Source organism: Rattus norvegicus, chromosome 16 (genome assembly GCF_036323735.1).
Source record: "Rattus norvegicus strain BN/NHsdMcwi chromosome 16, GRCr8, whole genome shotgun sequence".
Taxonomy (NCBI): domain Eukaryota; kingdom Metazoa; phylum Chordata; class Mammalia; order Rodentia; family Muridae; genus Rattus; species Rattus norvegicus.
The window spans coordinates 57,751,778-57,779,128 of record NC_086034.1 but is presented as its reverse complement, the minus strand read 5'-3'; the positions used below and the strand labels follow the sequence as shown (position 1 = coordinate 57,779,128).

The 27,351-nt window shown below is 37.0% G+C and overlaps 1 protein-coding gene across 24 annotated transcripts in view; it reads left to right on the top strand.

Annotated features, from left to right (window-relative positions):
* The window catches only part of Pcm1 (pericentriolar material 1), a 97,010-nt gene that overhangs the window by 29,714 nt on the left and 39,945 nt on the right, over positions 1-27,351 (top strand). For 18 of the 24 annotated variants that reach the window (XM_008771284.4, XM_006253188.5, XM_006253183.5 and 15 more), the window contains 16 exons: positions 670-847; positions 3,676-3,785; positions 5,187-5,403; positions 7,068-7,266; positions 7,949-8,122; positions 8,611-8,765; positions 8,886-9,112; positions 12,209-12,351; positions 12,489-12,618; positions 15,014-15,154; positions 16,176-16,366; positions 18,686-18,883; positions 20,471-20,690; positions 20,797-20,942; positions 21,434-21,624; positions 24,728-24,899. In XM_008771284.4, the coding sequence (XP_008769506.1) occupies positions 670-847; positions 3,676-3,785; positions 5,187-5,403; positions 7,068-7,266; positions 7,949-8,122; positions 8,611-8,765; positions 8,886-9,112; positions 12,209-12,351; positions 12,489-12,618; positions 15,014-15,154; positions 16,176-16,366; positions 18,686-18,883; positions 20,471-20,690; positions 20,797-20,942; positions 21,434-21,624; positions 24,728-24,899 (2,792 nt within the window). Of the gene's footprint in view, positions 1-669; positions 848-3,675; positions 3,786-5,186; positions 5,404-7,067; positions 7,344-7,948; positions 8,123-8,610; positions 8,766-8,885; positions 9,113-12,208; positions 12,352-12,488; positions 12,619-15,013; positions 15,155-16,175; positions 16,367-18,685; positions 18,884-20,470; positions 20,691-20,796; positions 20,943-21,433; positions 21,625-24,727; positions 24,900-27,351 lie in introns of those variants that run through there. The other 6 variants (XM_063275772.1, XM_063275770.1, XM_063275771.1 and 3 more) reach the window with 2 other exon arrangements.

Here is a 27,351-nt window from a genome sequence, read left to right as displayed (position 1 = left end):
TGGTAGAGCGCTTGCCTAGCGAGCGCAAGGCCCTGGGTTCGGGTCCCAGCTCCGGAAAAAAAAAAAAAAAAACGAAAAAAAACCCTAAAATAATATTGATACAAAATAGAGTTTTCTGCTTTGTTATATATTTAATGTGCTTCAGTTAGGCCTTTTTGCATAAGCTAATCAGCAAATATATTTAAAAAATTTGACCTTGGTTAGAAGTTGGTATGTTTATTCTCTGTTCCTCTGTCTTCTCCTGCCCTGCCCCTCACTTGTTTTGGTTTTGATGTATATATTAAAAATCATCTTCTGGAATGTGTAGTAAGTTTTGTTACCTGATAGGTTGTAGAGAAAAATCGTTGTGGGCGAGCATTAACTCAGTGTAATTTGTAATCAGTTCCCTATTATAGTCTGAATATGCATAGCATAGTTGCCTTCTTAGACTTTGAACCTTCTGTTTTGTAAGAGTTTTTTTTTCCCCCTTTCCTTTTAACTCTTCATAGTTTTTCACTGAAAAAATTACTTTTTAATGTGGGAGATACCAGTTTTCTAAAGCTATTAAAACTGTACCTAGAGTTGTATATTTAATCGAAAGTAGTATCTGCTGTGCTTTGCCATTGGCAGACAAAGCAGGATGGTGGATTTCAGCTGTCGGGTGTCAGTATTGTTGGTCTTATTTTTCAGGCCAGAGATCCTCAGCAGGAGCCTATGGAAGAGACAGAAAATTTGAAGAAACAACATGATTTATTAAAAAGAATGTTACAACAGCAGGAACAGCTGCGAGCTCTACAGGGCCGACAAGCTGCTCTGCTAGCTTTGCAGCATAAAGCAGAGCAAGCTATAGCTGTGATGGATGACTCTGGTATGTGGTAGTCGTAGAATTACATTCTTAGAAGAAAGGCTCGTTAACTGTTCCTGTTAGAAAGTGAGTGCTAGTACTATATAATCAGATCTCGGTTGTTGACGAGTTAAGCTGCAAGCAAGGTCTACTCTGTGCTGTGCTTTCTCTGGTTATGCACAAGAGGTTGCAGGAACAACTGCTGGCTGTCACACTGAGAGGGAAAAGAGGCACGCGTGTCTGTAGTGTTGCTTCCTAACTGCAGACGGACAGGGCTCTTGTTGCTTTTGTTTCCGCTTTGCAGGAATTACTACTTGTTTTATTTTGTTTTTTGTTTTTTTAAATCTCACTTAGCTAAGATTGTTGTTCTATATTTGTCTGTGAAGAAGGTTTAAAAAATCATAAGTGAGTCAGACCTTGTATCATAAAACTGGTAATCCCAGTACTCAAAAGACTGAGGCAGGGAGGCTCAAGAATTCTTAGGGTATAAGGATATGGCTCGGTTGGTAAAGTACTTGTTCCACAAGCATAAGGACCTTAATTTGGATCTTCAACAAACCACATTAAAGCCAAGTGCACTAGTATACTTAGATCTGTACCCCCACCTCCAGAAGGGACAGAGACAAGAGAACCTTGGGGTTCTGTAGTCTAGCCAGTTGATGAGCTTTGGGCTCAATGAGTAATCCTGTTTCAGAACTAAGATGGAGATGACTAAGGAAGACACCCATTCAACCTTTGATATGCACGTACGTCTACACAGCTGCCCTCCTCTAGTAATGCTTCATAGTGACACTGCCTCATAAAATACAGTATGCCCTGGGTTCAGTCCCTAACCTATTGAGAAAACAGAAACAGATTTTTAAAAAAGTCTAGAAAGGAAGTAAATTAATGGAGCATCTTTAGTATTCAGTGTTAACAGTTCTGTTATTTCAGTTAGCTATCCAGGCGTATATATGAGCTTTTAAAGCTGCGAGTATACTTTACTCAGTATTTGTGAAACTCAAAACATTTTTTTTCTTTTTCCTTCAGAGCAGCGTATAATTATAATTTAAGCGACAATTGAATTGATTATAGTATTGAGTCTTAATTTTGAAGTCTGTCTTATTGTCTTCAAACCTGTTTTAAGTTTTTATTAGGTTAAAAGTAAGATTGTTGCTTATTAAAACTCAAGCTAAGTTTTCTTTTAGTTTTACTTTTAATTAACAGATTATATATATTTGCAAAGTGATGTAATAGATTTCCATTGGCTTAATTATTATAATTATGTTTTCTCATCATTTCTCAGTTTATTTATCTTTGAGCATTATTATTTGAGCATTAGGCCAGGTTTTTTATTATATGGGGGTTGTTTTTTTTTTGCTCTTTGGGAGATATAAGTTTCATGAGGATTGCTTACAGGATTGTGGGTTACTTAACAGGTAACTTGGGCAACTAACAGATTATAGGCAACTAGCCAGTGGGTGCACTTCTGAAGTAGTGTCTGTATCTTGTCCATCAGCCTTTAACTTCCTGTAATCCATCCTTGTGGAGCAGGGGGCTCACAAAGTTCCTGATCTCTTCTCCACAGTCTTGAGTAGTTGAATTTACATCATCTTGTTGGGTCCTCAGAATTGTAGGCTACTGGCTTAGGCTTTTTTGACCTTGGGACTGTTCTATAGAAAAGGATGTCAAACACAGTTTCTGACTTGGCTAGGCTTTAAAGAATTTTAGTAGAAAGCTATTGATTTTGGGTTAAAATATACAAATAATTTCTTTTCAAAAATATACTATTAGGGATTTCAATAAAAGGCTGCAACTAGAGATTTAAATTTGAACTTTTTATACTTCCTCAACAAAAATTTTAGCTTAATAATCTTAAAACAGTTTTGCCCCCCATGTTTATGAAATTTTACTGAAGAAGCAAGGGTTAGTATTTCTAATTTGTTCAGAGACACAACACATCTTGCTTAGAGAAAGAGTGCTTTTTTTTTTTTTTTTCTGTCTAGCAAGTTGTTTGTTAATTAATTGTAATTTTGGTGTTTTCCACAGAGAATAGACTAGAAAAAGGCTTCTGTCAAATTTTTTGATTGTTATTGTTTTGGTTTGTTTGTTTTAGCAGAAAATGATGGTATTTTTTTAAAAGCATTTTGAAGCTTCTGGCTTTCAAAAGTAAAAGGCTAAAAGGAAGGACAAATTGGGTTACTGCATAGTAGAACAGTAGGTATTGTCAAAATTGTCTTCAGAAACTTGCCTTAGGAGGATGAGAGGATTTTTGTTGTTTTTAATGAATATGATAAAACCTGTGGTCTTTAGTGTAATCGCTGTATCACAAGCAACTTCTTCAATAAATTTATCTGTTCAACTGTGGGAGTACAAACTTGGCTAGCTAGATTTGATCTACTTTATGGCATGGCTTTATGGTACACTGCCATTCTATTTGCATATTGCTAATTTTTTGCCTTTTAATTGGGAGAAATGGGCGGTTGAGGCAAGAACCAGAGTGCCATGCTGATTTTCAATCTATACTTTGTAGAAAAATGTGCCCATTCTTGTAATGTGGTATTGGTTTTCTTGGAGGAGGCAGTCAGCACTGTATCCTCTATCTGATAGAGCCCTCGTACCTCTGACCCAACAAATCACTAATTGGGATTACAGTCCTAGCCTTCCTTGTATGTTGAGATTGAAAAACATGATCCACTTTGCTAGACTTGAGCAGTTGTCTCATTATTTTTTCATTGTCAGATATAAACTATAAATGATTGGCTGACAGATAAGTAAGATAATTAAGAGGTTCAAAGTTCTCCTCTCATTCAAAATTTGTGCTTAACCTGATGCTTCTTTATATTGAATATAGTATTTAATTTTGTTTTCAGTTGTTACAGAAACTACAGGAAGCTTATCTGGAGTCAGCATCACATCTGAACTAAATGAAGAACTGAATGATTTAATTCAGCGTTTCCATAATCAGCTTCGTGATTCTCAGGTAATTGGTTTATATAGTTGAGTTTAGAAATCACATTAATTAAACCAGTGGGTCTAAAGCCTTAGTAAACATAAATATCACCTGACTTAATGTTTAAAAGTGGAGCTGGGTGATAGTGGGGCACGGTTTTAATCTCAGCATTGGGAAGGCAGAGGCAGGTGGGTCTCAGAGTTCAAGGCCAGCCTGGTCTACAGAGTGAGTTCCAGGACAGCCAGGGCTATGTAGAGAAACCCTGTCTTGAAAAAACAAAAAAGGAAAGAGAAAAATGGATACAGAATCCTTCAACCTCCAAAATTTGTTAAGATTTGATTGGTCCCCATAGGTCCCATTGCTCTTCTTGATACTAACTATCCTTTAAGAAATTTTAGGTTAGAGGAAATCTGTTAAGGTTTATTTTATTTTATTTGTATATGTGTACCTGAATGTATGTATGTGTATCATATGCATACAGAGGTCAGAAGAGGGCATCAGGTCCCCTGAGACTAGCATTACAGGTAATTGAGACTGCCTGATGCACATGTTAGGGCCTAGGTCCTCTGTAAGAGCAGCAAGTGTTCTTAACCAGTGAGCCGTGGATCCACACCCAAAAGCTAGTTTAACTGTGCTGAGTAATGTGGTTTTCTCTGTTTGGGCTGTTAGATAAGCATTCTTTTTTTACCTCTTAAACACTAGGTGGTTATAACCTTTGAGACTTGCAGTTAGGTTGGGTGTGATGGTGCATACTTAGCACCCGGAGGCAGAGGCCGGTGGATCTCTGGATTCAAGGCCAACCTGATCTTCATAGTGAGTTCAAGGACAGTCAGGGATAAGTAATGAGACTGACCCCCGCCACCCCCAAAAGAGAGAGACAGAGACAGAGACTTAAAATTATTCTCAAGTTCATGGCCTTGCATTTTTATCTTACTGACAACTTTTAGAAAGGCTTTTGAGGGAGGAGTATTTTTGTTTGGTTTGGTATTGAAGCAACGTTTTATAGGTTTGTGTTGCCACATTTAGCAGGAGAATTTTAGAAGTAATAATGCTTCAGTTTTGTGAACGTTATAAAATAATATGTGTGTGGATTTTGAGTGTTCGGGATTTGGAGAAGAGTGGGTGAACAGTGTCTGTCTTCTCAGTCTGGGAAATGTAGTAACGATTGTCTTGAGCAGGAAGACAGTGAGAGCCATTCGCTTTGGACAGTTACCTAGCAAAAGTTAGTTAGGTTCTCTGATGAGCCCTGTCAGACCTTCCATAAAGAAGCTCTCAGATACTCAAACGACATGGGTATAAGACTGTTAGTGGAAGGACTGTGCTAATAAAAACGTAGGAAACAAAATAAATGTCAACATACAGTAAGATGCAACTGAATTTTCTTTGTTTTAGATGATCTTTTCCTTTTTTTCTTTACATTTTAAACTTAAGCCTCCAGCTGTTCCAGACAACAGAAGACAGGCGGAAAGTCTTTCATTAACTAGAGAGATTTCTCAGAGCAGAAATCCCTCAGTTTCTGAACATTTACCTGATGAAAAAGTACAGCTGTTTAGCAAAATGAGAGTACTACAGGAAAAGAAACAGAAAATGGACAAATTACTTGGAGAACTTCATACCCTCCGAGATCAGCATCTGAACAACTCATCCTGTGAGTAAATCTGATTCAGCAGTATTATATATAGAAAGGGCATATAAGTATACATGTTGGCACATAGTAGTTACTTAGGACGTATTTAATAAGTTAATAACTAGTTTCAAAAAAACCACTATATTTGAAAAAGAAATGTGAATCTGAAAAGCTTTTTAATAGGCCAGTATGTAATAAGAGCCAAATAGATGTTAAATCTATTCTTAAAGAAATAAAAATGAAGTTGGGTTAATTTAGAGCTAGTCTCTAGTCTCATTCTCAATCCTAGTTTCTGCCCCACAGTAATAGGAGCTCTTAATTGCTGGAACTTGGAATCAGCTTGGGTAACCCCATTTGGCCATTATTACTGTAATACTCCAGTATTTGTCTAAATAAAAAATTAAAATGGATAAAAACACTGTTTTTAGAAGCCCCATTCTTGAACTGCAAAGATGGCTCAGCAGCCAAAAGCACTTACTGCTCTTGTAGACAGTAGGGTTTGGTTCCCACAACCTACATTAGGCAGCTCCCTACTGCCTATCCAGTTCCAGGAGATCTGATGGCCTCTGGTTTTTTAAGGGCACCTACATGGAGGTGATGAACATAAATTCACACAGGTATATATACATAAAATAAAAATACATCATTCAAAATAACAAAAGAATCAGCTGTTCTCTTTTGTGTTTTGAGACAAGATTTTACAATGGCGATCAGGCTCACTTCAGAGTTGCAGTGTTCCTGCCTCAGTCTCCCCAGGTCTGGGATTACATTGGTTGCATTGCCACATCCATCTTGGAATATTAGTTCTTTATTCTTCACATATCTCCTGTTTCTCTGCCACTTTGAAAGGAACCTGACTATTTCTGCCCTGAAACTCACTCATTTCACCCCTCTTAATCTCAGCTACCTTTCTTTTCTGTAGAAGATCATGTCAGTTGTCACTGTTTAAGAACAGAGGAAGACAACTAAGGAAAACTTAAGTCTTGAAAGTCTGTTTATGGCTTTGTGTCAGTTTTGTATACAAAGGAAGTCATACTTAGCATGCTGCCTGACAACTCTTAAATGACCACTCCTAGAGAACCATGTAAGAGCAGTAGGGAAAGGAAGAATGGTTAAAGAGTAGTGTAACGAGAGACTATTGGAAGCCTGATGGAATAACTGTGGCATTAAAACGAGAAGCAAGCAGCGATAGTCTCACTGGGAAAGAAAGAAATGGCTGGAGTTTTGAAGCAGTTGGAGGTAGAAAATTACACTCTTACTAGTTAATTCCCGGCTAGGATTGGCCTTTTATGTTCTATGTATCATATGTAGTGACCCACCCTCTTTAATCTCAGACAAGTGTATCCTATTGTTCTGTTGTTTTCCTAGCATATAGCATTGTAATTCTTGTCAGTTCCCGTCTTGTTTTTTAACCTTCTATTTTGATCTAGTAACTATAATGTGAAAGTTCTAGACAGTCTGGAAGGAGGAAGTAAAAATATTTTTCCTTGTGTATTTTGATTGTTCAGTTGTTGAGCTATGTTAACAAGTGGCCTGTGTATATATATAAGCTTTCAAGATTTAAATCTGCAGATTTTAAGATGCTAATTAATTTTATTTTGTTTGTAAGAATCCAAACTGTGAATATATGCTGGTTCATTCCATGCTTATTCTGGTAATTGTTTATTTTTTTCTCTCTTTCATAGTTGTGCCTTCAACTTCTCTCCCAAGAAGTGGGGATAAGAGAAGTTCAACTGTAGCTCTCTCTGCTCCTGTGGGCTTTGCACCAGCTGTTAATGGAGAGTCCAATAGTCTTATCTCATCTGTTCCTTGTCCTGCCGCCTCTCTAGTTTCTCAGAATGAGAGTGAAAATGAAGGTCATCTAAATCCAGCTGAAAAACTACAGTAAAATACTTTTTGCAATCATTCTTCACATCTATTAAATAATTAATAATGAGGATAATTTTTTAAACTGTTGAAAATTTGTGAGAAACTGAAGTTTAATAAGATAAACATTCTTAAGATATATGGTGGAAGGAAGAGATGTAGTATCTGTGACTCATAAGTTGGCTAAAAGAAATATGACATTGCTCAGGTAGTTTCTGTAAATTGCTGTTAATCATTTTTCAGGGAAAGGGTTACAAATAGCAGAACTATAGGTAAAATATTTTAGTATTCAAACAAGCCCTATGCTCTAGAGTCATACCCCTGGAACTATATTATACAAGACTGTGTCAGTGTGAGCAAAACACTTAGAAAAGCTTTGCTTCTTCTGCACCCGAAAAACAGGGATGATGTATATGACATTCAGTTCAAGCTATTGGAGTATTGTTTTGCTTTGTTTTTGTTTGTGTGTTTTGAGACAGTGTCTCACTATATAGCCAGTCTTGGCTGGTTTGGAACTCACTGTATAGACCAGGTTGGCCTTGACAGATGCCCTGAGAAAAATCTGTGTGTGTGTGTGTGTGTGTGTGTGTGTGCGCGCGCGCGCGCGCGCGCGTCTACTGCTTTTAAGTGAAAATAAGGGATTTTTTTTTTTCATTTTCTAAAATGGTGTTGGTGTTAATGTTACATTTTTTTTAATCAGGAAGTTAAATGAAGTTCAAAAGAGATTGAATGAACTGAGAGAATTAGTTCATTATTATGAACAAACATCAGATATGATGACAGATGCTGTAAATGAAAATACAAAAGATGAAGAAACTGAAGAGTCAGAATACGATTCTGAACATGAACATTCTGAGCCTGTTACTAACATTAGGTGACAACAAGTTTCTTCTTCCCAATGTATCCATCTGACATATACATGTATGTGGAGTTGGGGCAGGGAGGTACATCAGTGAAGTGCTCATTACTAGCTTTGTAGTCTAGTTTTTACTGTGGACATTATCTGTTAGTGTAGTAATCATTCTTTCCCTGTGAAGAAAAAGGAGGAAGTACTGAGGCAATCATTTAGGAAAATGCTGTTTGTTACTGAGTGTGAGTTTATGAAGTATCAAATTTAGCACTGTCTTCCCTACTTCTATACTTTAGGTATATCTGAAATTATCAGATGCTTTTATTTATAAACTTCTAAGTGTATGGAAAAGCTTAAAAAAATAACGAGTCTGTAATTAAGAATTTCAGCTTAAATGATTTAGTTAATACTATTCTTAGCTTGCAACTGTATTATTATAGGCCTAAGGTAGATTTTTAACTTTTATGTATTTTTGTTGTGGTTTTAAATAACTTGGCTTTAATTTCTTTCAGAAATCCACAGGTAGCTTCCACCTGGAATGAAGTGAATACTAACAGTAACACACAGCGCGGCTCTAATAATAGAGAAGGGCGATCCATTAATTCTAGCTGTGAAATTAATAACAGATCTGCTGCCAACATCAGACCTCTAACCACGCCTCTCTTAGGTAGGACTCCCTGAACTCACAGAGAATTCCCATGGTACTGTTGTGAAGAAGAGTGTCTCTATTTATATATACTCTTAATGTTTTAAAGTCATGAACTTGAATGATACTTGTTTTTAACAGACTGTCGATATAACAGAGAAGGAGAACAGAGGCTGCGTGTAGCACGTGGTGAAGATGAGGAAGAGGAAGTAGAAGAGGAAGGAGTCAGTGGGGCTTCATTATCTAGTCGTAGGAGCAGTCTGGTTGATGAGGCACCAGAAGATGAAGAGTTTGAACAGAAGATTAGTAGACTCATGGCTGCAAAAGAGAAACTTAAACAGCTCCAGGATCTTGTTGCTATGGTGCAGGTCAGTTTGTTGAAATAGGACAGTCGTGTAAGATGAAAGTTTTTTGTGTGGTTGGTAATTATGTTTTATCTTCTTTTCATTTTCTTGCATCGAGCCTTCTTACATTGAGGGCCCGGCACATATCCTAAGCAAGCGTATTACTTCTGCGTTACATTCCCCAGCCCTATATTTGTATCCTAGATGTTCCCATTAAAGGGTATGTAGCATGCCCTTTATGCCTTTACACCAAAGGTTGTTTACATGCTATATACATCAGATACTGGCGAACTTGAGAAGTTGAACCTGGCATGGTGGTGCACATCTGTAGTCCTATTACTTGGGAGGTAGAGGCGGGAAAATTAGAAGTTCAAGGTTATCTTGACTATATGCAAATTGGAGGCCTGCTTTAGGCATAAGAGACTCTTTAAGAAAAAAATGGGGAGAAGGGTCAGAGTAGGTATCTTTGTCTTTATAAAGCCTTGTACAACTTATTGGTGAGAATGCAGCCACACACACACACACACACACACACACACACACACACACACACACACACACACACGAGCATGCCTGTGTACAACTGTAGTTTTATGCACACTCCTGCATAATTGTTTTTGCTGATGACACTGGCCTCATACATAGATCTCATAAAAGCACCATGAGATAGATATTAAACACATTGAAAAGTTAATTGCCCAATGTTACATAGTTATGATGGCCAGAAGTAAGATGGCCTAGAGCAAAGCCTGAGATCTTTATTTTTTAAGATTTATTTATTTTATGTATGTGAGTACACTGATGCTTTCTTCACACACACCAGAAGAGGGCATTGGATCCCATTACAGATGGTTGTGAGGCACCATGTGGTTGCTGGGATTTGAACCCAGGACCTCTGGAAGAACAGTCAGTGCTCTTAACCATTGCTCCAGCCCCAAGCCTGAGATCTTAACCTACTTAATGTTTAAAAAAAAAAAAAAACAAAAAAACAAACCCAAACTTTAGGATGTTAATAAAGCTCAACTATTAGTATATGTGTTTGAAAATAATTTATACATATGTACATGTAATTATGTAAATATCAACACTTCTAATGTGCTCTAAAGATCTGCTGAGCTTTTTGCAGTTTACTATGGTAGGTATAATTTTACTAGTGCAACAAAAATGGTTTAACTTGTGAAATTACTCCTTTGCTCTCTTTTTCTGTTTTTCCTTTCACGTATTTTGTTAGATCATTGGCATGCATTATCATACCTTTTAACTTGAATGGAAAATTTCTAATTGCTTACCAGAATCACTATTTGATAATCTGAGCAAAGTGAGTCCATGTCCCCATATCTTTTATTACATTTTTTTATTTTATTGGTGTACTATACCTCATTTATACATTGGATTTTGGCTTTTTCTAAATTTTCTCTATTGAGAAGAAGAGCTATTGAAGAAAAGAAGGTACACAAAGATATACAAGCCTATGCACGTAAAATGTACATAAACACCATTTGAGGTATATGTCTTATTATTTTTGCTCATATAGTGAAGTGTGTTGGGAAAGGCACATAAACTAAAGAAATCCATAGAAAGAATGGACATCTTTCTGAATTTCCACTTTACTTTTTGAACCTAGGTCACATGACTATTACTGTTTAAAAAGCATGAAATAGCTTCTGAAACTAGTAGTAGTAGCTACAAGTTAGACTGTCTTGATTATTCTTATATTTGTAAGAACTCATATCTTGCTAATTGTTATTATCTCTTACTTGTTATATTCATACTTGTTTGTAAAATTAAAGACAGAAATGAAGAAGTGAGGGAAAATTTTAAGCAGATAGTGGGCATGGATTATAATAGGGTGCTGGAGAGATGGCTCAGTGGTTAAGAGCACTGACTGCTCTTCTAGAGGTCCTGAGTTCAGTTCCCAGCAACCACATGGTGGCTCACAACCATCTGTAATGGGATCTGATGCCCTCTTCTGGTGTGTCTGAAGATAGCAACAGTGTACTCATATACATGAAAAATAAATAAATAAATCTTTGAAATACTATAATAGATACATCTTAAAATTTACTGTCAAGTTAATTTTATTTTTTGCTCCATGATAATTTTTTAGTTTCTGCATATTTGACACAATGCTATTCTTTGATAGCTCATTATTTCAACAAGATAAGAAAAAGCAAGTTGCTGGACAATGTTGGCATGCTCCTTTAATTCCAGCATTCGGGAGGCAGAGGCAGGCTTCTGTGAGTTTGAGGCCAGCCTGGTCTACGGAGATAGGTCCAGAACAGCCAAGGCTATAATACCCTGCCACCCTGAGCCCCCAACCCCTCTCCCAAAATGAAGCAGGTTAATTTTTGTCAAACAGGTTTTAATTGATAATACTGTAATGAAATACCTGAGATTGTGTCTATATATATATAAGATATATATATCTTATTTAGTTTACAGTAAGGTTTTAAGGGTCCAAATTCTGGTTAAATGTTAAAAGGCTGTGCAAGACAGTCCATGGCAAAAGATGATGGGGAATGAACAGTATATACCTGAGTCTGTCCTTTCATGTCCAGTGTTTTCTCCCTCCTTCGCCCCTCCCATAGCCCTTTCTGTACCCTTCTTCTCCTTGTAAAGCTACCGGCGTTCAGTTATGGGGGCTCCACCTTTATTAATCTACCTAATCTGGTAACTCTAAAAGGCCTCATGTCAAAACACCATACTGGGATTAAATTTTCATCCTCCTAATATTTCACAGTGGGGGTTGAAAATAACATGTGCACTTTTGGGGAATGCGCTCAAGCCTTATCCCAACCATAGCACTAAGTATTGACAGCTCAGAGTTTAAATGGTGGGGCTAAGGATGTCAGTATATCATAGAACACTCGCCTGATGTGCCCAAGGCCCTGCATTCAATCCCTAGAATGACAAAGATTGTAACGGGCTCATTTTAGTTTCAACACTTAATTTCTTATCATTGACAGAGGATACACTTCAGTTTTCTGTAGGAATTATATCAAATATTTATATCAACTGATATTTAATGTATGTCAGTTTTTAGCCTACTAAATTATATAAGGTGCAAATTAGATACTGTCTTGGATTTCATGATAGTTTTATATAATTTTGCTGTTTCAGGATGATGATGCAACTCAAGTGCTTGTTCCTGCTGCATCAAATTTGGATGACTTCTATGTAGCAGAAGAAGATACCAAACAAAATTCCAATAATGCAAGAGAAAATTCTAATAAAGTAGATACTGGGGTAAATGAAAAAACAAGGTATAGTAGTAAGCGTTTGCTTTCAAACCTACCATAAAACCTCAAGAGCCAGTTATTTAGCTAGGTGCTTACTGTGTAATGTTTTGCTTAGTATCCTTATTTTATTGGAGTCCACAAATATGTCAATTTAATTATAGAGAGAAATTTTATGAGGCCAAACTACAGCAGCAGCAGAGAGAGCTTAAACAGTTGCAGGAGGAAAGAAAGAAATTGATTGAAATTCAAGAGAAAATTCAAGCAGTTCAAAAGGCATGCCCTGACCTTCAGGTAATTATAAAATTTACTTCTTTCAGTGTGTTGAGAATGTTTAAAAACTAATGTCAGTTTGAACTAGTCTGTCTTTACTAGTGCAAGGTGACAGATTATATTTTTCTGATTATTGAAGTGAATGAAATAATAATGAAATAGATTTTTTTTTGTTTACTTTGAAAAATAGTACATGGGAATTAAATGGTTACTTTTTGTATTGGCCTAGTTATCCATTTAGTCATGACATGAAAACTCAAAGCTATTATCACATTAAGATATTCTGGCTTACATTTAGCAGATATAGATCAACATCCCATTTTTATTGACCTATGATTACACAGTAAGGCTTTAAACCATCATAAGTAATTTTTATCCATTAATTATTAATTTATTCATTTTACATTCTGATCACAGCCCCCCTCTCTGTTTTCCCAGTTCCAACCTTACAAGTCCCTACCCCCTTACCCTCTCCCCTTCTCCTCATAGAAGGGGAAGCTCTCCTTGGGTACCGCCCACACTGACATTAAGTACGATCTTTCCCACTGAGGCCCAACCAGGCAGTCCAGCCTAGGGGAAGGGAATCCAGTTGCAGGTATCAGAGCCAGTGCCAGCCTCTACCATGAGGGACCAAGCTGCACATCTGCTTCAAACATGTAGGGGGCTTAAGTTGAGCCTCTACAAGTCCTTTCATTGGTGGTTCAGTCATTGTGAGCCCCCATGGGCCTAGGTTAATTGACTCTGTAGGTGGTCTTGTGGTGTGCCTTGATCCTCTTCGGCTCACTCAGGTTTTTTCCTAGACTCTTCCACAAGACTCCCCAAGTTCCACCTGTGGGTCTCTGCATCTGTTTCTATCTTCTGCTCAATGAAATCTCTCTGGAATCAATTATCTTAGGTTCCTGTCTTCAAGAATAGCTGAGTATCATTAATAGTGTCAGGGGTTTGCTCTCCTACATGGCAGGTCTCATGTTGGGCAGTCATGGTTGACCGTTGCCTCAGTCTCTGCTCCATCTTTATCCCTGCACATCTTGTCAGCAGGACACATTTGGGGTTGAAGGTTTTGTGAATGGATTGATGTCCTCCTCTCTCCATTGGAAGTCCAGCCTGGATATAGGAGGTGACCACTTCAATCTCCATATCCTCTGGTAGGAGTCTCAGCTAGGGTCACCCTGTAGCTTCTTCCCCGTTACCCAGTCTCAGGTCTCCAGCTATTCATAGAGATGCCCCCATGTTTTCAGTTCTCACAGCCCTCCCCTCCTCGTCTTCTCTCACCCAGATCCCTCCCTCCATGAGTTATTTAAAGAAAATAATTATATATAGCTATAATTTTAACTTATATGCTTTTGTTTAGTATATCGTACTCTATAATATAGGTTCTTTGGATGGAGCGGAGAGTAAGATAATTTTTCCCATGTTATATTAGATGTCAGGATGATATAGAATATACTCTCTTGAGATCTTCCTAAAATTATATTGATTTATTATGTATAGCTTTATTCATTTGTGTGTGTGTGTGTGTGTGTGTGTGTGTGTGTGTGTGTGTGTGTGTGCGCACACACAAACCTGTGTGGAAACCAGAGGTTGATACCAGGTGTTATCTTCTGTCACACTTCAATCATACTTTATAGAGAGTCTCTCTCACCGAACTGGGACTTAGTGATTCAAGTGCATTACCAATGAGTCCCTGGTATTCTCTTGTTTCTGTCCCAGAACTGAGATTATAGGCCCTTGTGCCTATGCTGGCCTTCTATGTGAGTCCTAGGGATCTGAATGCAGGTCCTCAAAGCTTGTAAACCAAGAACTTTACCTACTGAACCATCTTTCTAGTCTGGTTAACTTTACTGTGTAGTTAAACTTGCATTTGAAGAAAGAGAAAATATCAAGCTGTTTCTGACACAACTATTTCTTATATTTTTGGTTGTGAGCCTAGCCTTTTAACGGCTGAGCCATCTCTCCAGCCCACAACTATTTCTAAGTTTGTAATTTTCCCATTTTTTTTCTAATTCTTTTGTCCTTTATCTTCAATATAAATAATATCCAAAGGAGTGTGTGCCGAGGTTGGGTCGAGTGTAAACTCTCACCCATCTCCCAATATTTGATTTATATGTTTTTACTACACCAATTGTTAATTCTCATCACCTTTAGCCTGTTACCATGTTTGTTTTCTTCTATTGTTTTGGATCATGGTGCCTCTTTTTAGTCCCATAATAGCAGATTAAATATGGCACTAGAGCTCTAAAGAAGTAAAATAACTGCTTTTATGAAATAAGTTCAATTAGTGCCCTGTAGTAGTATTTGTCATATATATATATATGTATATATTATATATACACACACACATATAGCATTGTTTATATGTGTGTATGTGTGTATATATGTATATATTTATATACATACATGGTATTTTGTTTTTTAGCTATCAGCCACTAGTATAAGTAGTGGTCCCACAAAAAAATATCTGCCAGCTATTACGTCAACTCCGACTGTTAATGAGAATGAGACTAGTACAAGCAAGTGTGATATTGAGCCTGAAGATTCATCAGTAGTGGATAATGAGGTATGGTGCAGTCTACTGTGTTCCTGATTTGGCTCCTAATCTACCCTCTGAGTCTGTAAAGTTGTTGGGTTTTTTTGTTTTGTTTTTTGTTTTTTTGGTGATGGATATGGTTAGGAATGGGACTTTTCTGGACAGGCAATATATGTGAAGTATATATATATTTTTTTTTTTTTGGTTCTTTTTTTCGGAGCTGGGGACCGAACCCAGGGCCTTGCGCTTCCTAGGTAAGCGCTCTACCACTGAGCCAAATCCCCAGACCCGTGAAGTATATTTTTTATTATCTTCCGTCTTTTTTTTTTTAAGTTGGGAAATAAACCTTCCCCTCCTGAAGTTATATTGTTTCAAAATAATCATATTCCTTATTAGCAAATATAGGAGCAGTTATAGAAAACACTAATTATTTCATTTAGAAAGCCCTGTTCTTTGATACTTCATTTTTATTTGGCTTGCATAATACCATGGCTTTTCTCAAATAGTTCATAAAGTGTACTTAGTACTTGTTTTCATGAACAGTTAATAAATGCCTTTTTGTGTCCCTAAAATACTATTTGACACTTTTGAACATCTTTAAAGATTTGAACTGTAGTTTTTCTAATTGTGTGTGTTATGGTGGAGGCATGTACACATGAGTGTAGGTGCCCGTGGAGGCCAGAAGTGCCAGCTGTCTGTCCCTGGAAGCCAGACTTAGCAGGCCGTCCTCTGTCACCTGATATGTGTGAAACAACTCAGACCCTTTGCAAGAACAACACACACTCTTTTTTTTTTTTTTTTTTTTTTTCCCGGAGCTGGGGACCGAACCCAGGGCCTTGCACTCGCTAGGCAAGCGCTCTACCACTGAGCTAAATCCCCAACCCGAGCAGCACACACTCTTAATCATTGAGTCTTTTTCTGGATATCTTAGAATGAAAAGAGAAACTTTGAAAATTGAACACCGTTGTACTGATAGTATCATTAAGACTTTTATTCTTTAAGGCTTCAGCAAATCCAAATATTTACTTGATTCTGGTTTTTAAAATAATAGCTGTGGTCAGACATGCGAAGACATGAAATGTTGAGGGAAGAGCTGCGACAGAGAAGGAAGCAACTTGAAGCTCTAATGGCTGAACACCAGAGGAGGCAAGGGCTGGCTGAGACCGCATCTCCAGTGGCTGTGTCACTGAGAAGTGACGGATCTGAGAACCTGGGCACTCCTCAGCAAAGTAGGACAGAAAAGTAAGACACTCACTTCAGACATCTTTTAGACATCATTTACCAGATCGTTAAGTCAGGCAGACTCATCTTCCTGGACAACCCAGCATAAATCAGCTGTTTCACCGAAGCAAGTGTTTTTCAACGTGTGACTAAGAAGAACTCAATTCAGCCATTTTCTACAGCTTCCCTTCTATTTCAGTTACTCTGGTATTTGATCAAATGGTGATACAGAGTCTTTGCAAAACTTTAAGTTTTTAGAAATGAGTTTGAAAGTCCCATATTTGGAGTATTTGTGAAGGAGTTATTTGTAAGATAAGTTAATTAGCTGTATAGTAATACGTATTTTAAAATTTGAAATCCTGAAAGGTCATAGTCTTACCTTTTCAGATATTCAGGTGGCATTTCTAAAATATGATAAATGCTCTCTTCTTCTTAGGAGTTTTTATACTTTTGAAGTCTTAATGTGCATTTTACTGAATAAATATTTCCTGTTCTGGCCACTGTGTATCTGCTCTTTCACAGAACTCTTCAGATATTTCTGATGAGCATCTGGTTTCAGAATCATTTGTGTAGAGCCAGCTTCTTTTTTTTTTTTTCGGAGCTGGGGACCGAACCCAGGGCCTTGCGCATGCTAGTCAAGCGCTCTACCACTGAGCTAAATCCCCAACCCCCAAACCCCCAGAGCCAGCTTCTTAACCTGTAGGTTGTGACCCCCTTCTATGGGTTCATATGACTGACTGAATGGGGCATGGGGCTTACAAAAATTGTTTATTTCTAACATACTGCAGCCAAAAATGTAGTCAGAATTAAATGCTAAGTGAATACAAGGTGTTTCCAGCATTGCCAAACCTGTGTTACATCATGTGTCTTAACTATAGCCTTGGCTCTAAGAAACATGCATATGCACTTTGTACTGCCTACAAGGCTAGCCCAACCCATTAGCAAAGGCTTCCTGACTTGTTTTTACTGTACATACAAAGTCTTCTGCTCTGAACAGTTTAGTTGTGGAAAACTTTTAGTGTTTTCCTATCATACCTTATCATACCTCATTCTGTTAGTGCCAAACTTATTATATCTTTGGATTTATTTTCATTCCAGTGTTTAATTTAAAAAATTGTTGATTTGCTGACTTTTGTTTTTCCTTTTTGTTTTTTTGAGAAAGAGCTTTTCTGTGTAGCCAAGATGCTCACTTTTGATATACATACATACATACATACATACATACATACATACATACATACATACATGAATGGAAAGAATTTTGGCGTGATAAGGGCAGAAGTTTCAGTAATTTCCAAAATGATTTTAAACATCCTTCTGGAATTTTGTATTACTTGAATAAAGTAGAGTTCTAAGCATTTAAAATTATGACATCAAAATATTTATTACTGAACTTTGGAAAACAATATTTGTGCACTTCAGTCTTAAATATTCCTTTAATTTTAATTTACTTCTACTTTTCAACTGTGTGTGTGTGTGTGTGTGTGTGTGTGTGTGTGTGCTAGCACGTCTACCTGTGGAGGCTACAGCTGTTGGTTTCCTGTGGCACAGTAGTTAGAGCTGCTTGTGAGGTTGTCCTATGTGGATACCGAAAAGTAAACTCAGGTTCCCTAATTGGGCAGCAATTGCTTTTACCTGCTGAACCATCTCTCTGGTCCCAAAAATATTTAGTTCTTCATTTAAAAATAAGCATCTCATCCCCTTAGTATTTTTTAATAAATAGTATAATTACACACACATACACACAGCAAAATTTTTTTAAAATCAGTTTCTTCGTGATTATCAGAAGATGTTTAAATTGTATAACTATATCTATATACTTGGGTTATGTAAACATCCCCTGATTAGAGAGGGATTGCTAAAGGAGATAGTTTAGCATGTTTAGGTCTAGAGTTGTTCTAATATCACAGCTGATAAATACAGTAGCTGTTTAAATAAGCTAAACTTTGCTTTTGTCCCAGTCATATCAGCAGCATTCATGTGTCCTATACCTGCTGCACAGGGCAGCAGCACAGACAGACCATCACAACTACTGCAGAAAATGTTGTTAGGTAGTACCGAAATGGAGGGCTCTTATTTAAGGAAGGACAGGAGAAGCTTGGTTAAAGAAAAACTTTCCAGAAGATGTAATGATTATTTTAATTTCTTTAAATAATATTTTGTGGAAGGCAAACTATACAGTCTGTATGGCAGCAATATAAGATAATGTCTCAAAATTCTGTGATGAAATGAAATTTTATATGCATGTATGTTTTCATATTAATCAAAATCATAGCTTTATAGCTCTTAACATATCTAGCTAATCTCCATCATAATCCTGTTTCATCTCATTATCCCTAGAACAATGGCAACCTGGGGAGGCTCTACTCAGTGTGCATTAGATGAAGATGGAGATGAGGATGGTTATCTTTCAGAAGGAATTGTTCGAACAGATGAAGAGGAAGAAGAGGAGCAGGATGCCAGTTCCAATGATAACTTCCCTATGTATCATCCTAGCATGAATCAAAATTCCTACAATGTAAAGGAAACCAAAAACAGGTTAGTTACAGTGTTTAAGTGTTACTTGATTTTAAGTATCTCAAGTCTTTATGATACCAAGCAGTTCTGATGTTCCTACCAATTAATCAAATACCCTAAAATTTAGTTCATAATGGCACCAACTACTCAAAGGTAATGCAGATCTTACAAATTAAAGAACTTAGTCCCACAAGAGTATTATTCCTTTTAGTACAAGTCCACAAATTAACTATATTTTCCTGTCTTGACTAAAATGAGAATTTCCACAATTTGTCTTCAGATTTAATAATTTACTACAACTTTGGAAAACATTTTACCAAATTATTATTCAACTTGGCTGCTTAAAGTGGAAAAGCTATAAATGCCTATAATGAATGGAAGTGTGTAGGTCTTCATTACCTTCTTTAAGTTCCACCTGGAAAGTTGGTTACCACCCTTGAAATTCTTTGAAGTCATTTAAGAGAGTTTATGGAAATTTTATTATTATGTAGCTATATTTGACTAAGTAATATGCCATTGATAATCAGATTCAATCTCTGGTTTCATTTCCTTCCCCAAAGATCAGTGGGTAGGTCTGGAAGTAACAACCAGATTGATTTTTCTGTCGACCATGCCCTTCATCATAAAGAGCCAAGAGTTATAAACTCTGGCTTAGTTAAAAGGGGCTTGTTCTGCATAACAAACAGAATCTGCCACTCAGGAAATTCTAAACATTTTAGGGGTGGAGAGAACACCTGGGGTTTTTTAATTAGTTTTTTTTAAGAAGTCAAAATCTTTATTTGTAGATGATTGCATATATAAATGACAGATTTTTTTTTTTTAACCTAAAGATGTTGCTGTAATAGTTCCCACCTAGACCAGATCAGGAATCATACCTAAGCTTTCATCTTTGCTGTTGTTGGGGGAATTAAACAAAAAATAAATTTTCAGGTAGTGAAAAGTTCTGTTAAAAAACTGACTGTGTTGCTAGCAGTAACAGTGTATACTGATAGTTCAGCTTCTGCTTGAAGGGTTGCTTGACACCAGAGCAATGTAATAAGACCTTGTCTATAAACAAAGCAAAGCAGAAACTGTGTGTGTGTGTGTGTGTGTGTGTGTGTGTGTGTGTGTGTGTGTGTGTGTGTGTGTGTATCGTGTTGCACAAATGGAGGTTAGAAGAAAGTTCAGGGGTAGGTTCTCTCTTTCTTCCTAGGGAATTGGGAATTGACCTCTGGGTTATCAGGGTTGGTGGCAAGTGCCCATTCCGCCCAGCCATCTCTGGTCTACATCTTTACTTTTAGTAATGATAAACATTTAAGAGTAAATGTTAACCAGATAAAATTGTGCCACTTGAGGAAGTAAAGGATGAAGGATGGAAAAGTGCTTTAGTCTAAAAAGTCATTTTATTTTGTAGAATATAGTTAGCCTTTAGTGTAAGAATACTAATAAAGACTAGAACACAATTAAAAAATAATTGGATGAGCTAAAAATATGTGATTTTCCCCCTTCTCTAGTTTTAATACTGAATAAAGAAATAACGCTCTATAGACTAAGACTTGAGGTTTGTTGGCACATTTAAAAAATCAGGTTATCTCATATGACAACTTACTCCTCTAAATGTTGCATTAGGTGGAAGAACCATCGCCCTGTTTCAGCAGATGGGAATTACCGTCCTTTAGCCAAGACAAGGCAGCAGAATATCAGCATGCAACGACAAGAAAACCTACGATGGGTGTCAGAGCTCTCTTACATAGAAGAGAAGGAACAGTGGCAAGAACAAATTAATCAGCTAAAGAAACAACTTGATTTCAGTGTCAATATTTGTCAGACTCTGATGCAAGACCAGCAGGTAAATTTTATCTTTGAAATGTATTTTTTTTAAATTTACATCGTTTTGAAGCAGTACACAGTTTATTCAATATATTGTAACTATTGTCACCATTGTCTTCCAACAGACTTTATCTTGCTTGCTGCAGACTCTTCTAACAGGTCCATACAGTGTTCTGCCCAGCAATGTAGCGTCCCCTCAAGTACACCTTATCATGCACCAGCTGAACCAGTGCTACACACAGCTAACATGGCAGCAGAATAATGTCCAGAGGTAACCTGTCTGAGTAAAACTAGTAATACTGTACAGTGAATGCTAAAAATGAAAGGAGAGTGTTACAGTTACCTTCAAGGAAAAAGGCATGAACCAAATTGTAATCAGTCTTTTGACTGAAAATTACAGCCATGATCTGTTACTGTGGGCCTGGCTTTTGTTTATAAAATTTGTATTGAATTGTATACTTAATGTTAGATAAAATATATAGTATTTAAATTATACAACAATAAATCAATGAGCAAACAAAAATTTAGGTTCTTATATTTATACCTATGTCTATTAGAACTAAGCTCAATACTTGTTCCAGTGGCTGAGCTATTAAATTGAGCCAAGCTAAATTATTGAATTGAGTCAACAGAGCAAACAAATACTTATAGGGTCAGAACAGACTGTCTATTCTGAATGCTATTGAGTCATTGCTTACATGAATTGTTGTTGAAGTTAGTTCATTGATGGTACACTGACTTAAATTACTGGCTTTTTTATAGGTTAAAACAAATGCTAACTGAACTTATGCGCCAACAAAATCAGCACCCAGAAAAGCCTAGAAGCAAAGAAAGAGGCAGCAGTGCCTCACACCCCTCTTCTCCCAGTTTATTTTGTCCTTTCAGCTTCCCAACACAGCCTGTAAATTTGCTGAACCTGCCTGGGTTTACTAACTTCCCATCTTTTGCACCAGGTAGGTAACTGAAAACCTGAAGGAAAGATAAATTTGTAAATGTGAAGATTTGAACTGTGTATGATATACATGCCTATTATCCCAGCATTCACCAAGCAGCGGCAGTAGGGTTAGGAACTCCAGGGCAGTCTGAGAGACATACTGAGTGTGAGGCCACTCTGTGCTAAATGAGATCTGTCTCAAAAAAAAAAAAAAAAAATTTGAGATTATAATTTATCTATTTTATGGATTTTTCTGTTTTTATTGTTTGAGAGTTTCTTATGATGTGTTTTAAGCAGTTACCCCTCCTGTACTCTTCTATAGGATTCTTCCTGTGCTCCCAGCGTGTACTCTTCAGTTTACTCAGTACGAGCATGGTTGAGACAATCTACTGGAGTGTGAGCAGCAGCTTCTTTCCCTTTGTCAGCCATCAGTTGACAGCAGCTTTTCAAGTAGGGATAGGACTTTGTGAACCCCTTGCCCATCTATATTACATGAGTATTTTAAAATACATAATTCTTTTATTCTTTGGAAATTTCTGACATTCATAAAATGTAGTATGGTCATATTCACTGCCCCATCATCCTCCCTACTTGTCCAGATTCACCCTCCACCCTCTCCCAACTTTATATACTTTTTGAATGACCAAGTGAATTTAGCTGCTCATAAACTCCTGAGTCTGGTTCCATCCACTTGGCACCCTTAAAGAAAACTGACCCACCCTCCCTCCCTCCCTCCCTCCCTCCCTCCCTCCCTCCCTCCCTCCCTCCTTCCTTCCTTCAAAGCTACCAACTGTCAGTAGTTCCTCAGCTAGTGATGGAGAAGTCACAGGGAGCTCATGAACCTTTCTGTCTTCTACGCTAGAATGTTGACTGGTTTGGTCTTGTATAGACCTTCTGCAAACAGCCATAGTTGCTGTGAGCTCATGAATGCCACAACGATTCTCTTACGTCCAGAAGACACTGTTCACTTTGGTCCTCCCCAAACACTAGGTCTTTAAAACTTTGCATCCCCAGTTTCTAGACATTCCCTGAACTTTTTGGGACAACCTCTTTATAGATGTCCCATTTGTGGCTGAGCTCTTTATTGACACTTAGTTTCTGTACATTGATCAGTCGTGAACATGTTGCATGAATTTTTGACATGTTTTGGAGTTGCTCAGAAACACTTATATTAAACTTACATTTTTCTACATTGTTCTTATAATGAAAAGTTAATAAACATGATTGCTAACAAAACTCAGCTATTTATAAAGGGGAAAGATACTGGCATTGTTTAAGGTCTATTGTCACCAGGTAAACCATTAGGGAGTTGAAGATGAGTAAGACTACTTAAGAGCACCCACATCTCTGTGAGGCATTTAGTGTAGGGTTTTGTTAAGGCAATTTTACTGTGTATTAGCTTTCCCCTTTGGTTCATTATATGCCAGGTACTATATGTTACTTGAATCCAAAGATGAGTTAAGATGAATCTTTAAGGGAATTCAGAGTCTAGTTAGGAAGGTAATAATGCTATTAATAAATTCTCAGAGCAGCACAGTAGCTGCTGTCGAGTAGGGATACACGTACTTGGAGAATAGGAGCAAGTCGGTGTTAGAAAAGATGATATTTAAGCAAAAGTTCATTTTCTTAATGATTAAAATAGGAAAGACTTTTTAGCCAATGGAACCACTTTAACCAAATGGAACCACTTAAGGGTTTTAAAGCAATGAAATATCATTTGGAGAATTTAGAGGTAGTTAAGTCAGGGAAGTGATTGACATGACTGGAGAATAGCAAAGGCCTTCTGTGATGTGCAAAAGAAGCTTAAGTTTTATGTTGTGTTCAAGAGGGACTAGAGAAGTACTGTGAGCTGGGGATAGCAGGGAAGTCTTATTTCAGGAAGATTATACTGTGATATTACTGAGGAGTTGGAAGAGAGGATGTAGGAGGGAAACTGACTAGAAGGCTCTTTTAGGGATGTTAGGGAGAGAGTGATGGCCTGAGCAGAGACACTAGTGGCAAGGAGACGGTTGAATGTGTTAGAACAAGTCAATGAAGGTGGAAGAAGGACTGAATCCCTTGCCGAGGAATGCAGAGAAGGAAGGGGGGAAGTCTTTATGAATGTTAATATTCACATTCCACAGTGTTTTCTCAACAGGATTTTCAAAGCATGGGCATTAATAACTTGAACAACTTCTCTTTACTTCTTGAGTAATATTGATAGCAAATGTTCTTTGAGTAGGCTTTTAAGTAATAAATGTGCATGTGTTACTTTCACATTAATAATAGTCATACCTGTACCAGATGAGTCAATGTGCTTAGTATGAAATTCATAGCATTATTTTGAATATTGTTTATAAAGTAATAAATTTCATTATTGTGAAATTCTATATAAGGTACTTATAATTGAGACTGGCACCCTGTCATAATTTGATAAAGGCACTTAATTATGATTTCTAGTTTTTTTAACATTTTATTTTAATTTTTAATTATATATGTGTGTGTGTGAATGTAGGATTGTGCATGTAAGTACAGTGCCCACTGAGGCTAGAAGAGGGTGTCAGATCCCCTGAAGCTGAAATACTGGTTATCGTGGTCTATGTGGGTGTTGGGAAATGAACTCTGTCTGCAAAAGCAGTTCATGTTGACTGTTGAGCCATCTCTCTGCTCATATAAAGTCTAGTTCTTTTTTGTTTTCTGTTCTTTTTTTTACATTTTGTTTTTAACGTGTCTTTTAATTGCATATGTGTCTGCATCACATGCATGCAGTGCCCAGAGAGACCAGAAGAGCACATTGACTCCTGGGACTGGAGTTACAGACAGCTATGGACTGCCAAATAGGTGCTGGGAATCCAAGCCAAGTCCTCTGGAAAAGCATCTACTGCTCTTATGGCTGAGCTTTCTCTCCAGCCCTAACTTCTAGTTCTTAAGAAAGAACCATTAATTTATTTAGTGTCACAAATATCTCAGATGTAAGTAGACTGAGCTGTGAGTAGTAAACGAGCATTAGTTTATTGAACTGATGGTTTGTTTTGATAGGTTTGGATAGGATACTCAATCAGTTAAATCTCTTAAAAATAAATTTTAATTTCATTTAAGGCTAAGGTACTTCTTCATTCTTTTCTTCCCTGTGTTTTTATTAGGAATGAATTTCAGCCCTTTATTTCCTTCTAATTTTGGAGATTTTTCTCAGAATGTTTCTACACCCACTGAACAGCAGCAGCCATTAGCTCAAAATCCTTCAGGGAAAACAGAGTATATGGCTTTCCCAAAACCCTTTGAAAGCAGTTCTTCTCTTGGAGCAGAAAAGCAAAGGTACTTATGTGTCAAAGTTGGATGCTTTTACCATTTACTTAATTTTTTAAAAATTATATTTAGTTTGTGTGGTGCTTGTCTGTGTGTGTGCAAATGGAGGTCAAAGGACACTTTGAGGGAGTAGGTTATCTCAACCATATGGGTCCTAGGGATCACACTCTGTGGTCAGGCTTGACACCATTTACATGTTGACCTATGTTGGTGGCCCACGGTTCACTTTGTGACACAACATAGGGAGGATTTTTGTGATTGTGCAGCTTGATAGAGTATTGGTTATATAAAGTTTTTACATTGTGTAGATATTCCTCAGTCTTAAGAACTTAACAGCTACCAGAGTTTTAGTCCAGGGTATCTTACAAGATTCATATAATATAAGCAGAAATGTGTGATTTTATTTTGATTTGTTATTTGTCTTTAGATTAAGAAAGTTCAGTGTTTACCAACTTAGTACTGGAAACTAGTAGTAACTGTCAGGGAATAGTTGTTTGATTCACAGCCTCTGAATACCATTCAAGTATTATTATATTGAGTATTATTTGATTGTTTTAGTCAGACCTTGTGACACATGTCTTGAATACAAGTTCTCAGGAGGCAGAGGCAGAGGCAGAGGCAGAGGCGCAGAGGCGCAGAGAGGCAGAGAGGCAGAGAGGCAGAGGCAGGCAGATCTTTGGAGATCAAGGCCAGTTTGGTCTATATACTGAGTTGCAGGCCAGCCAGGGATACATACTAGAATTCTCTCAAACAAACTTTTATTTGATGGTACATGGTATCAGCCATAGTAAGGAGTTTATATTCTCTTTCTCATGTTTGTTAATTTTTAATATGGTAATCTCTGACAAAATAGTTTAAGAGGCTACCATCCTTTTTTTTTTTTTTAAGGTATTTTTGCAGCTATAGAAACAACTAACTTACATAAGTAAATATTAATCCAGAAAACCGTTTTGGTAGCTAACTCAAAAAGAATTTCCTATACCCTTTTTTAGTTTGTTTATTCTGGGAGAAATAGGCAAATTGAGATAGTGTAAGGGGCAGTAGGCAAGGCAGCTACAAGAATACTTTCAGCCTCATTGTTATGTACTTAAAAGCAAACTAACAGCCCAGAAGATTGAAAAGCATAGATATCAGTTGGATGCAGAGTTCTGTTAGAAGGATCTCTGTGATTCTTTTTTCTACCTCAAATCTTTAGAGATACACAGTAAACAATGCACACTATGCCTCCACCTAGTCATGTCTCCGCTTCCTAAATTAGCATTTGTCACTGTCGTTAAACATAAACTTTGGAGGGGCACTAGATTAACAGATAAATCTTAGAATTCCTGTGTCACAGTCACCTCTAGGAATTACTTCATCTTCTTGACATTGTTGATTCCTTATTCGTTAGCTTAACCTTCCTTTTTTTCTACTAAGTTCCCCTTTCATTATGAAAGTGTTCTTTCATCAGAGCTTGACACAGTGCTTAATGTGCAGTTGCCATTTAGAAGGGAGAGGGAATCACAAGCAATGAATATTTATTCAAAGCTTCAGTGAACTGGGCTTCCTGTTGTGATCTTCTGCTTTATCATCAATGCTTTATATGGTCTTGGTAGAAGAAACAACTCTGATTTTTCATTATGTATGTATGTCATGGTTAGAATGGAGTACATATCTTGTTTTAGCTACTTGAAATATTTCAGATTAGATATCTTTATCTTACTAAATCAGAACTATTATAGATAACCTGGGTTAAGTGACTAACCCAGGTTTAAGAGAGTTAAAACTTAGTAGTCATTAACAAAAATCATAAAACTTACTGTTAAGTGCTAGCAAGGAAGTATTTTAAGTTATGCAGACCATACTCTGTCATAGCCATTTATCTATACAATTTTTATTAAAACAACCAAATTACAGCCAAGGACAATCTATAAAGATGAGAGTGACTATATGTTCATAATATTTTCTTTATAGGAATTTAAGTGTGAATTTCACTGGGCATATTGGCACAATGCCTTTAACCTTAGCACACAGGAAGACGAGGCAGGTGGATCTCTGAGTTTGAGGCCAGCCTGGTTTCCAAAGCCAGGACAGCCAGAATTGTTACACAGACATGCCCTATCCTGAGCAACCAAAACCAAACAAACCAAAATAACAAAAAACCATGAATTCCATGTATAATTTCTCCATGTGTAATAATTTTCTGGTTAAAAATATAACTTTTAAGAATAGAAACAAACACTACTTCTGGTTCACAGGTCATATAGAACAAATTGTGGCTGAATTTGTCCTTTATGCTGGAGACTCTTGTTTTGAGTCAAAATATATGTCAGTCAGTGTCCCTGAAAAATATTTGTAAAACACTTGCTGGGTAAAAAACTTGATAAAAAGTTGGATGTTTTTGTGAAAATGTTTTTCTAGACTGTTGATTTTTTTTTTTAACTGAAATCTATTCCATGTATGGAGACTGCAGTAAATATAA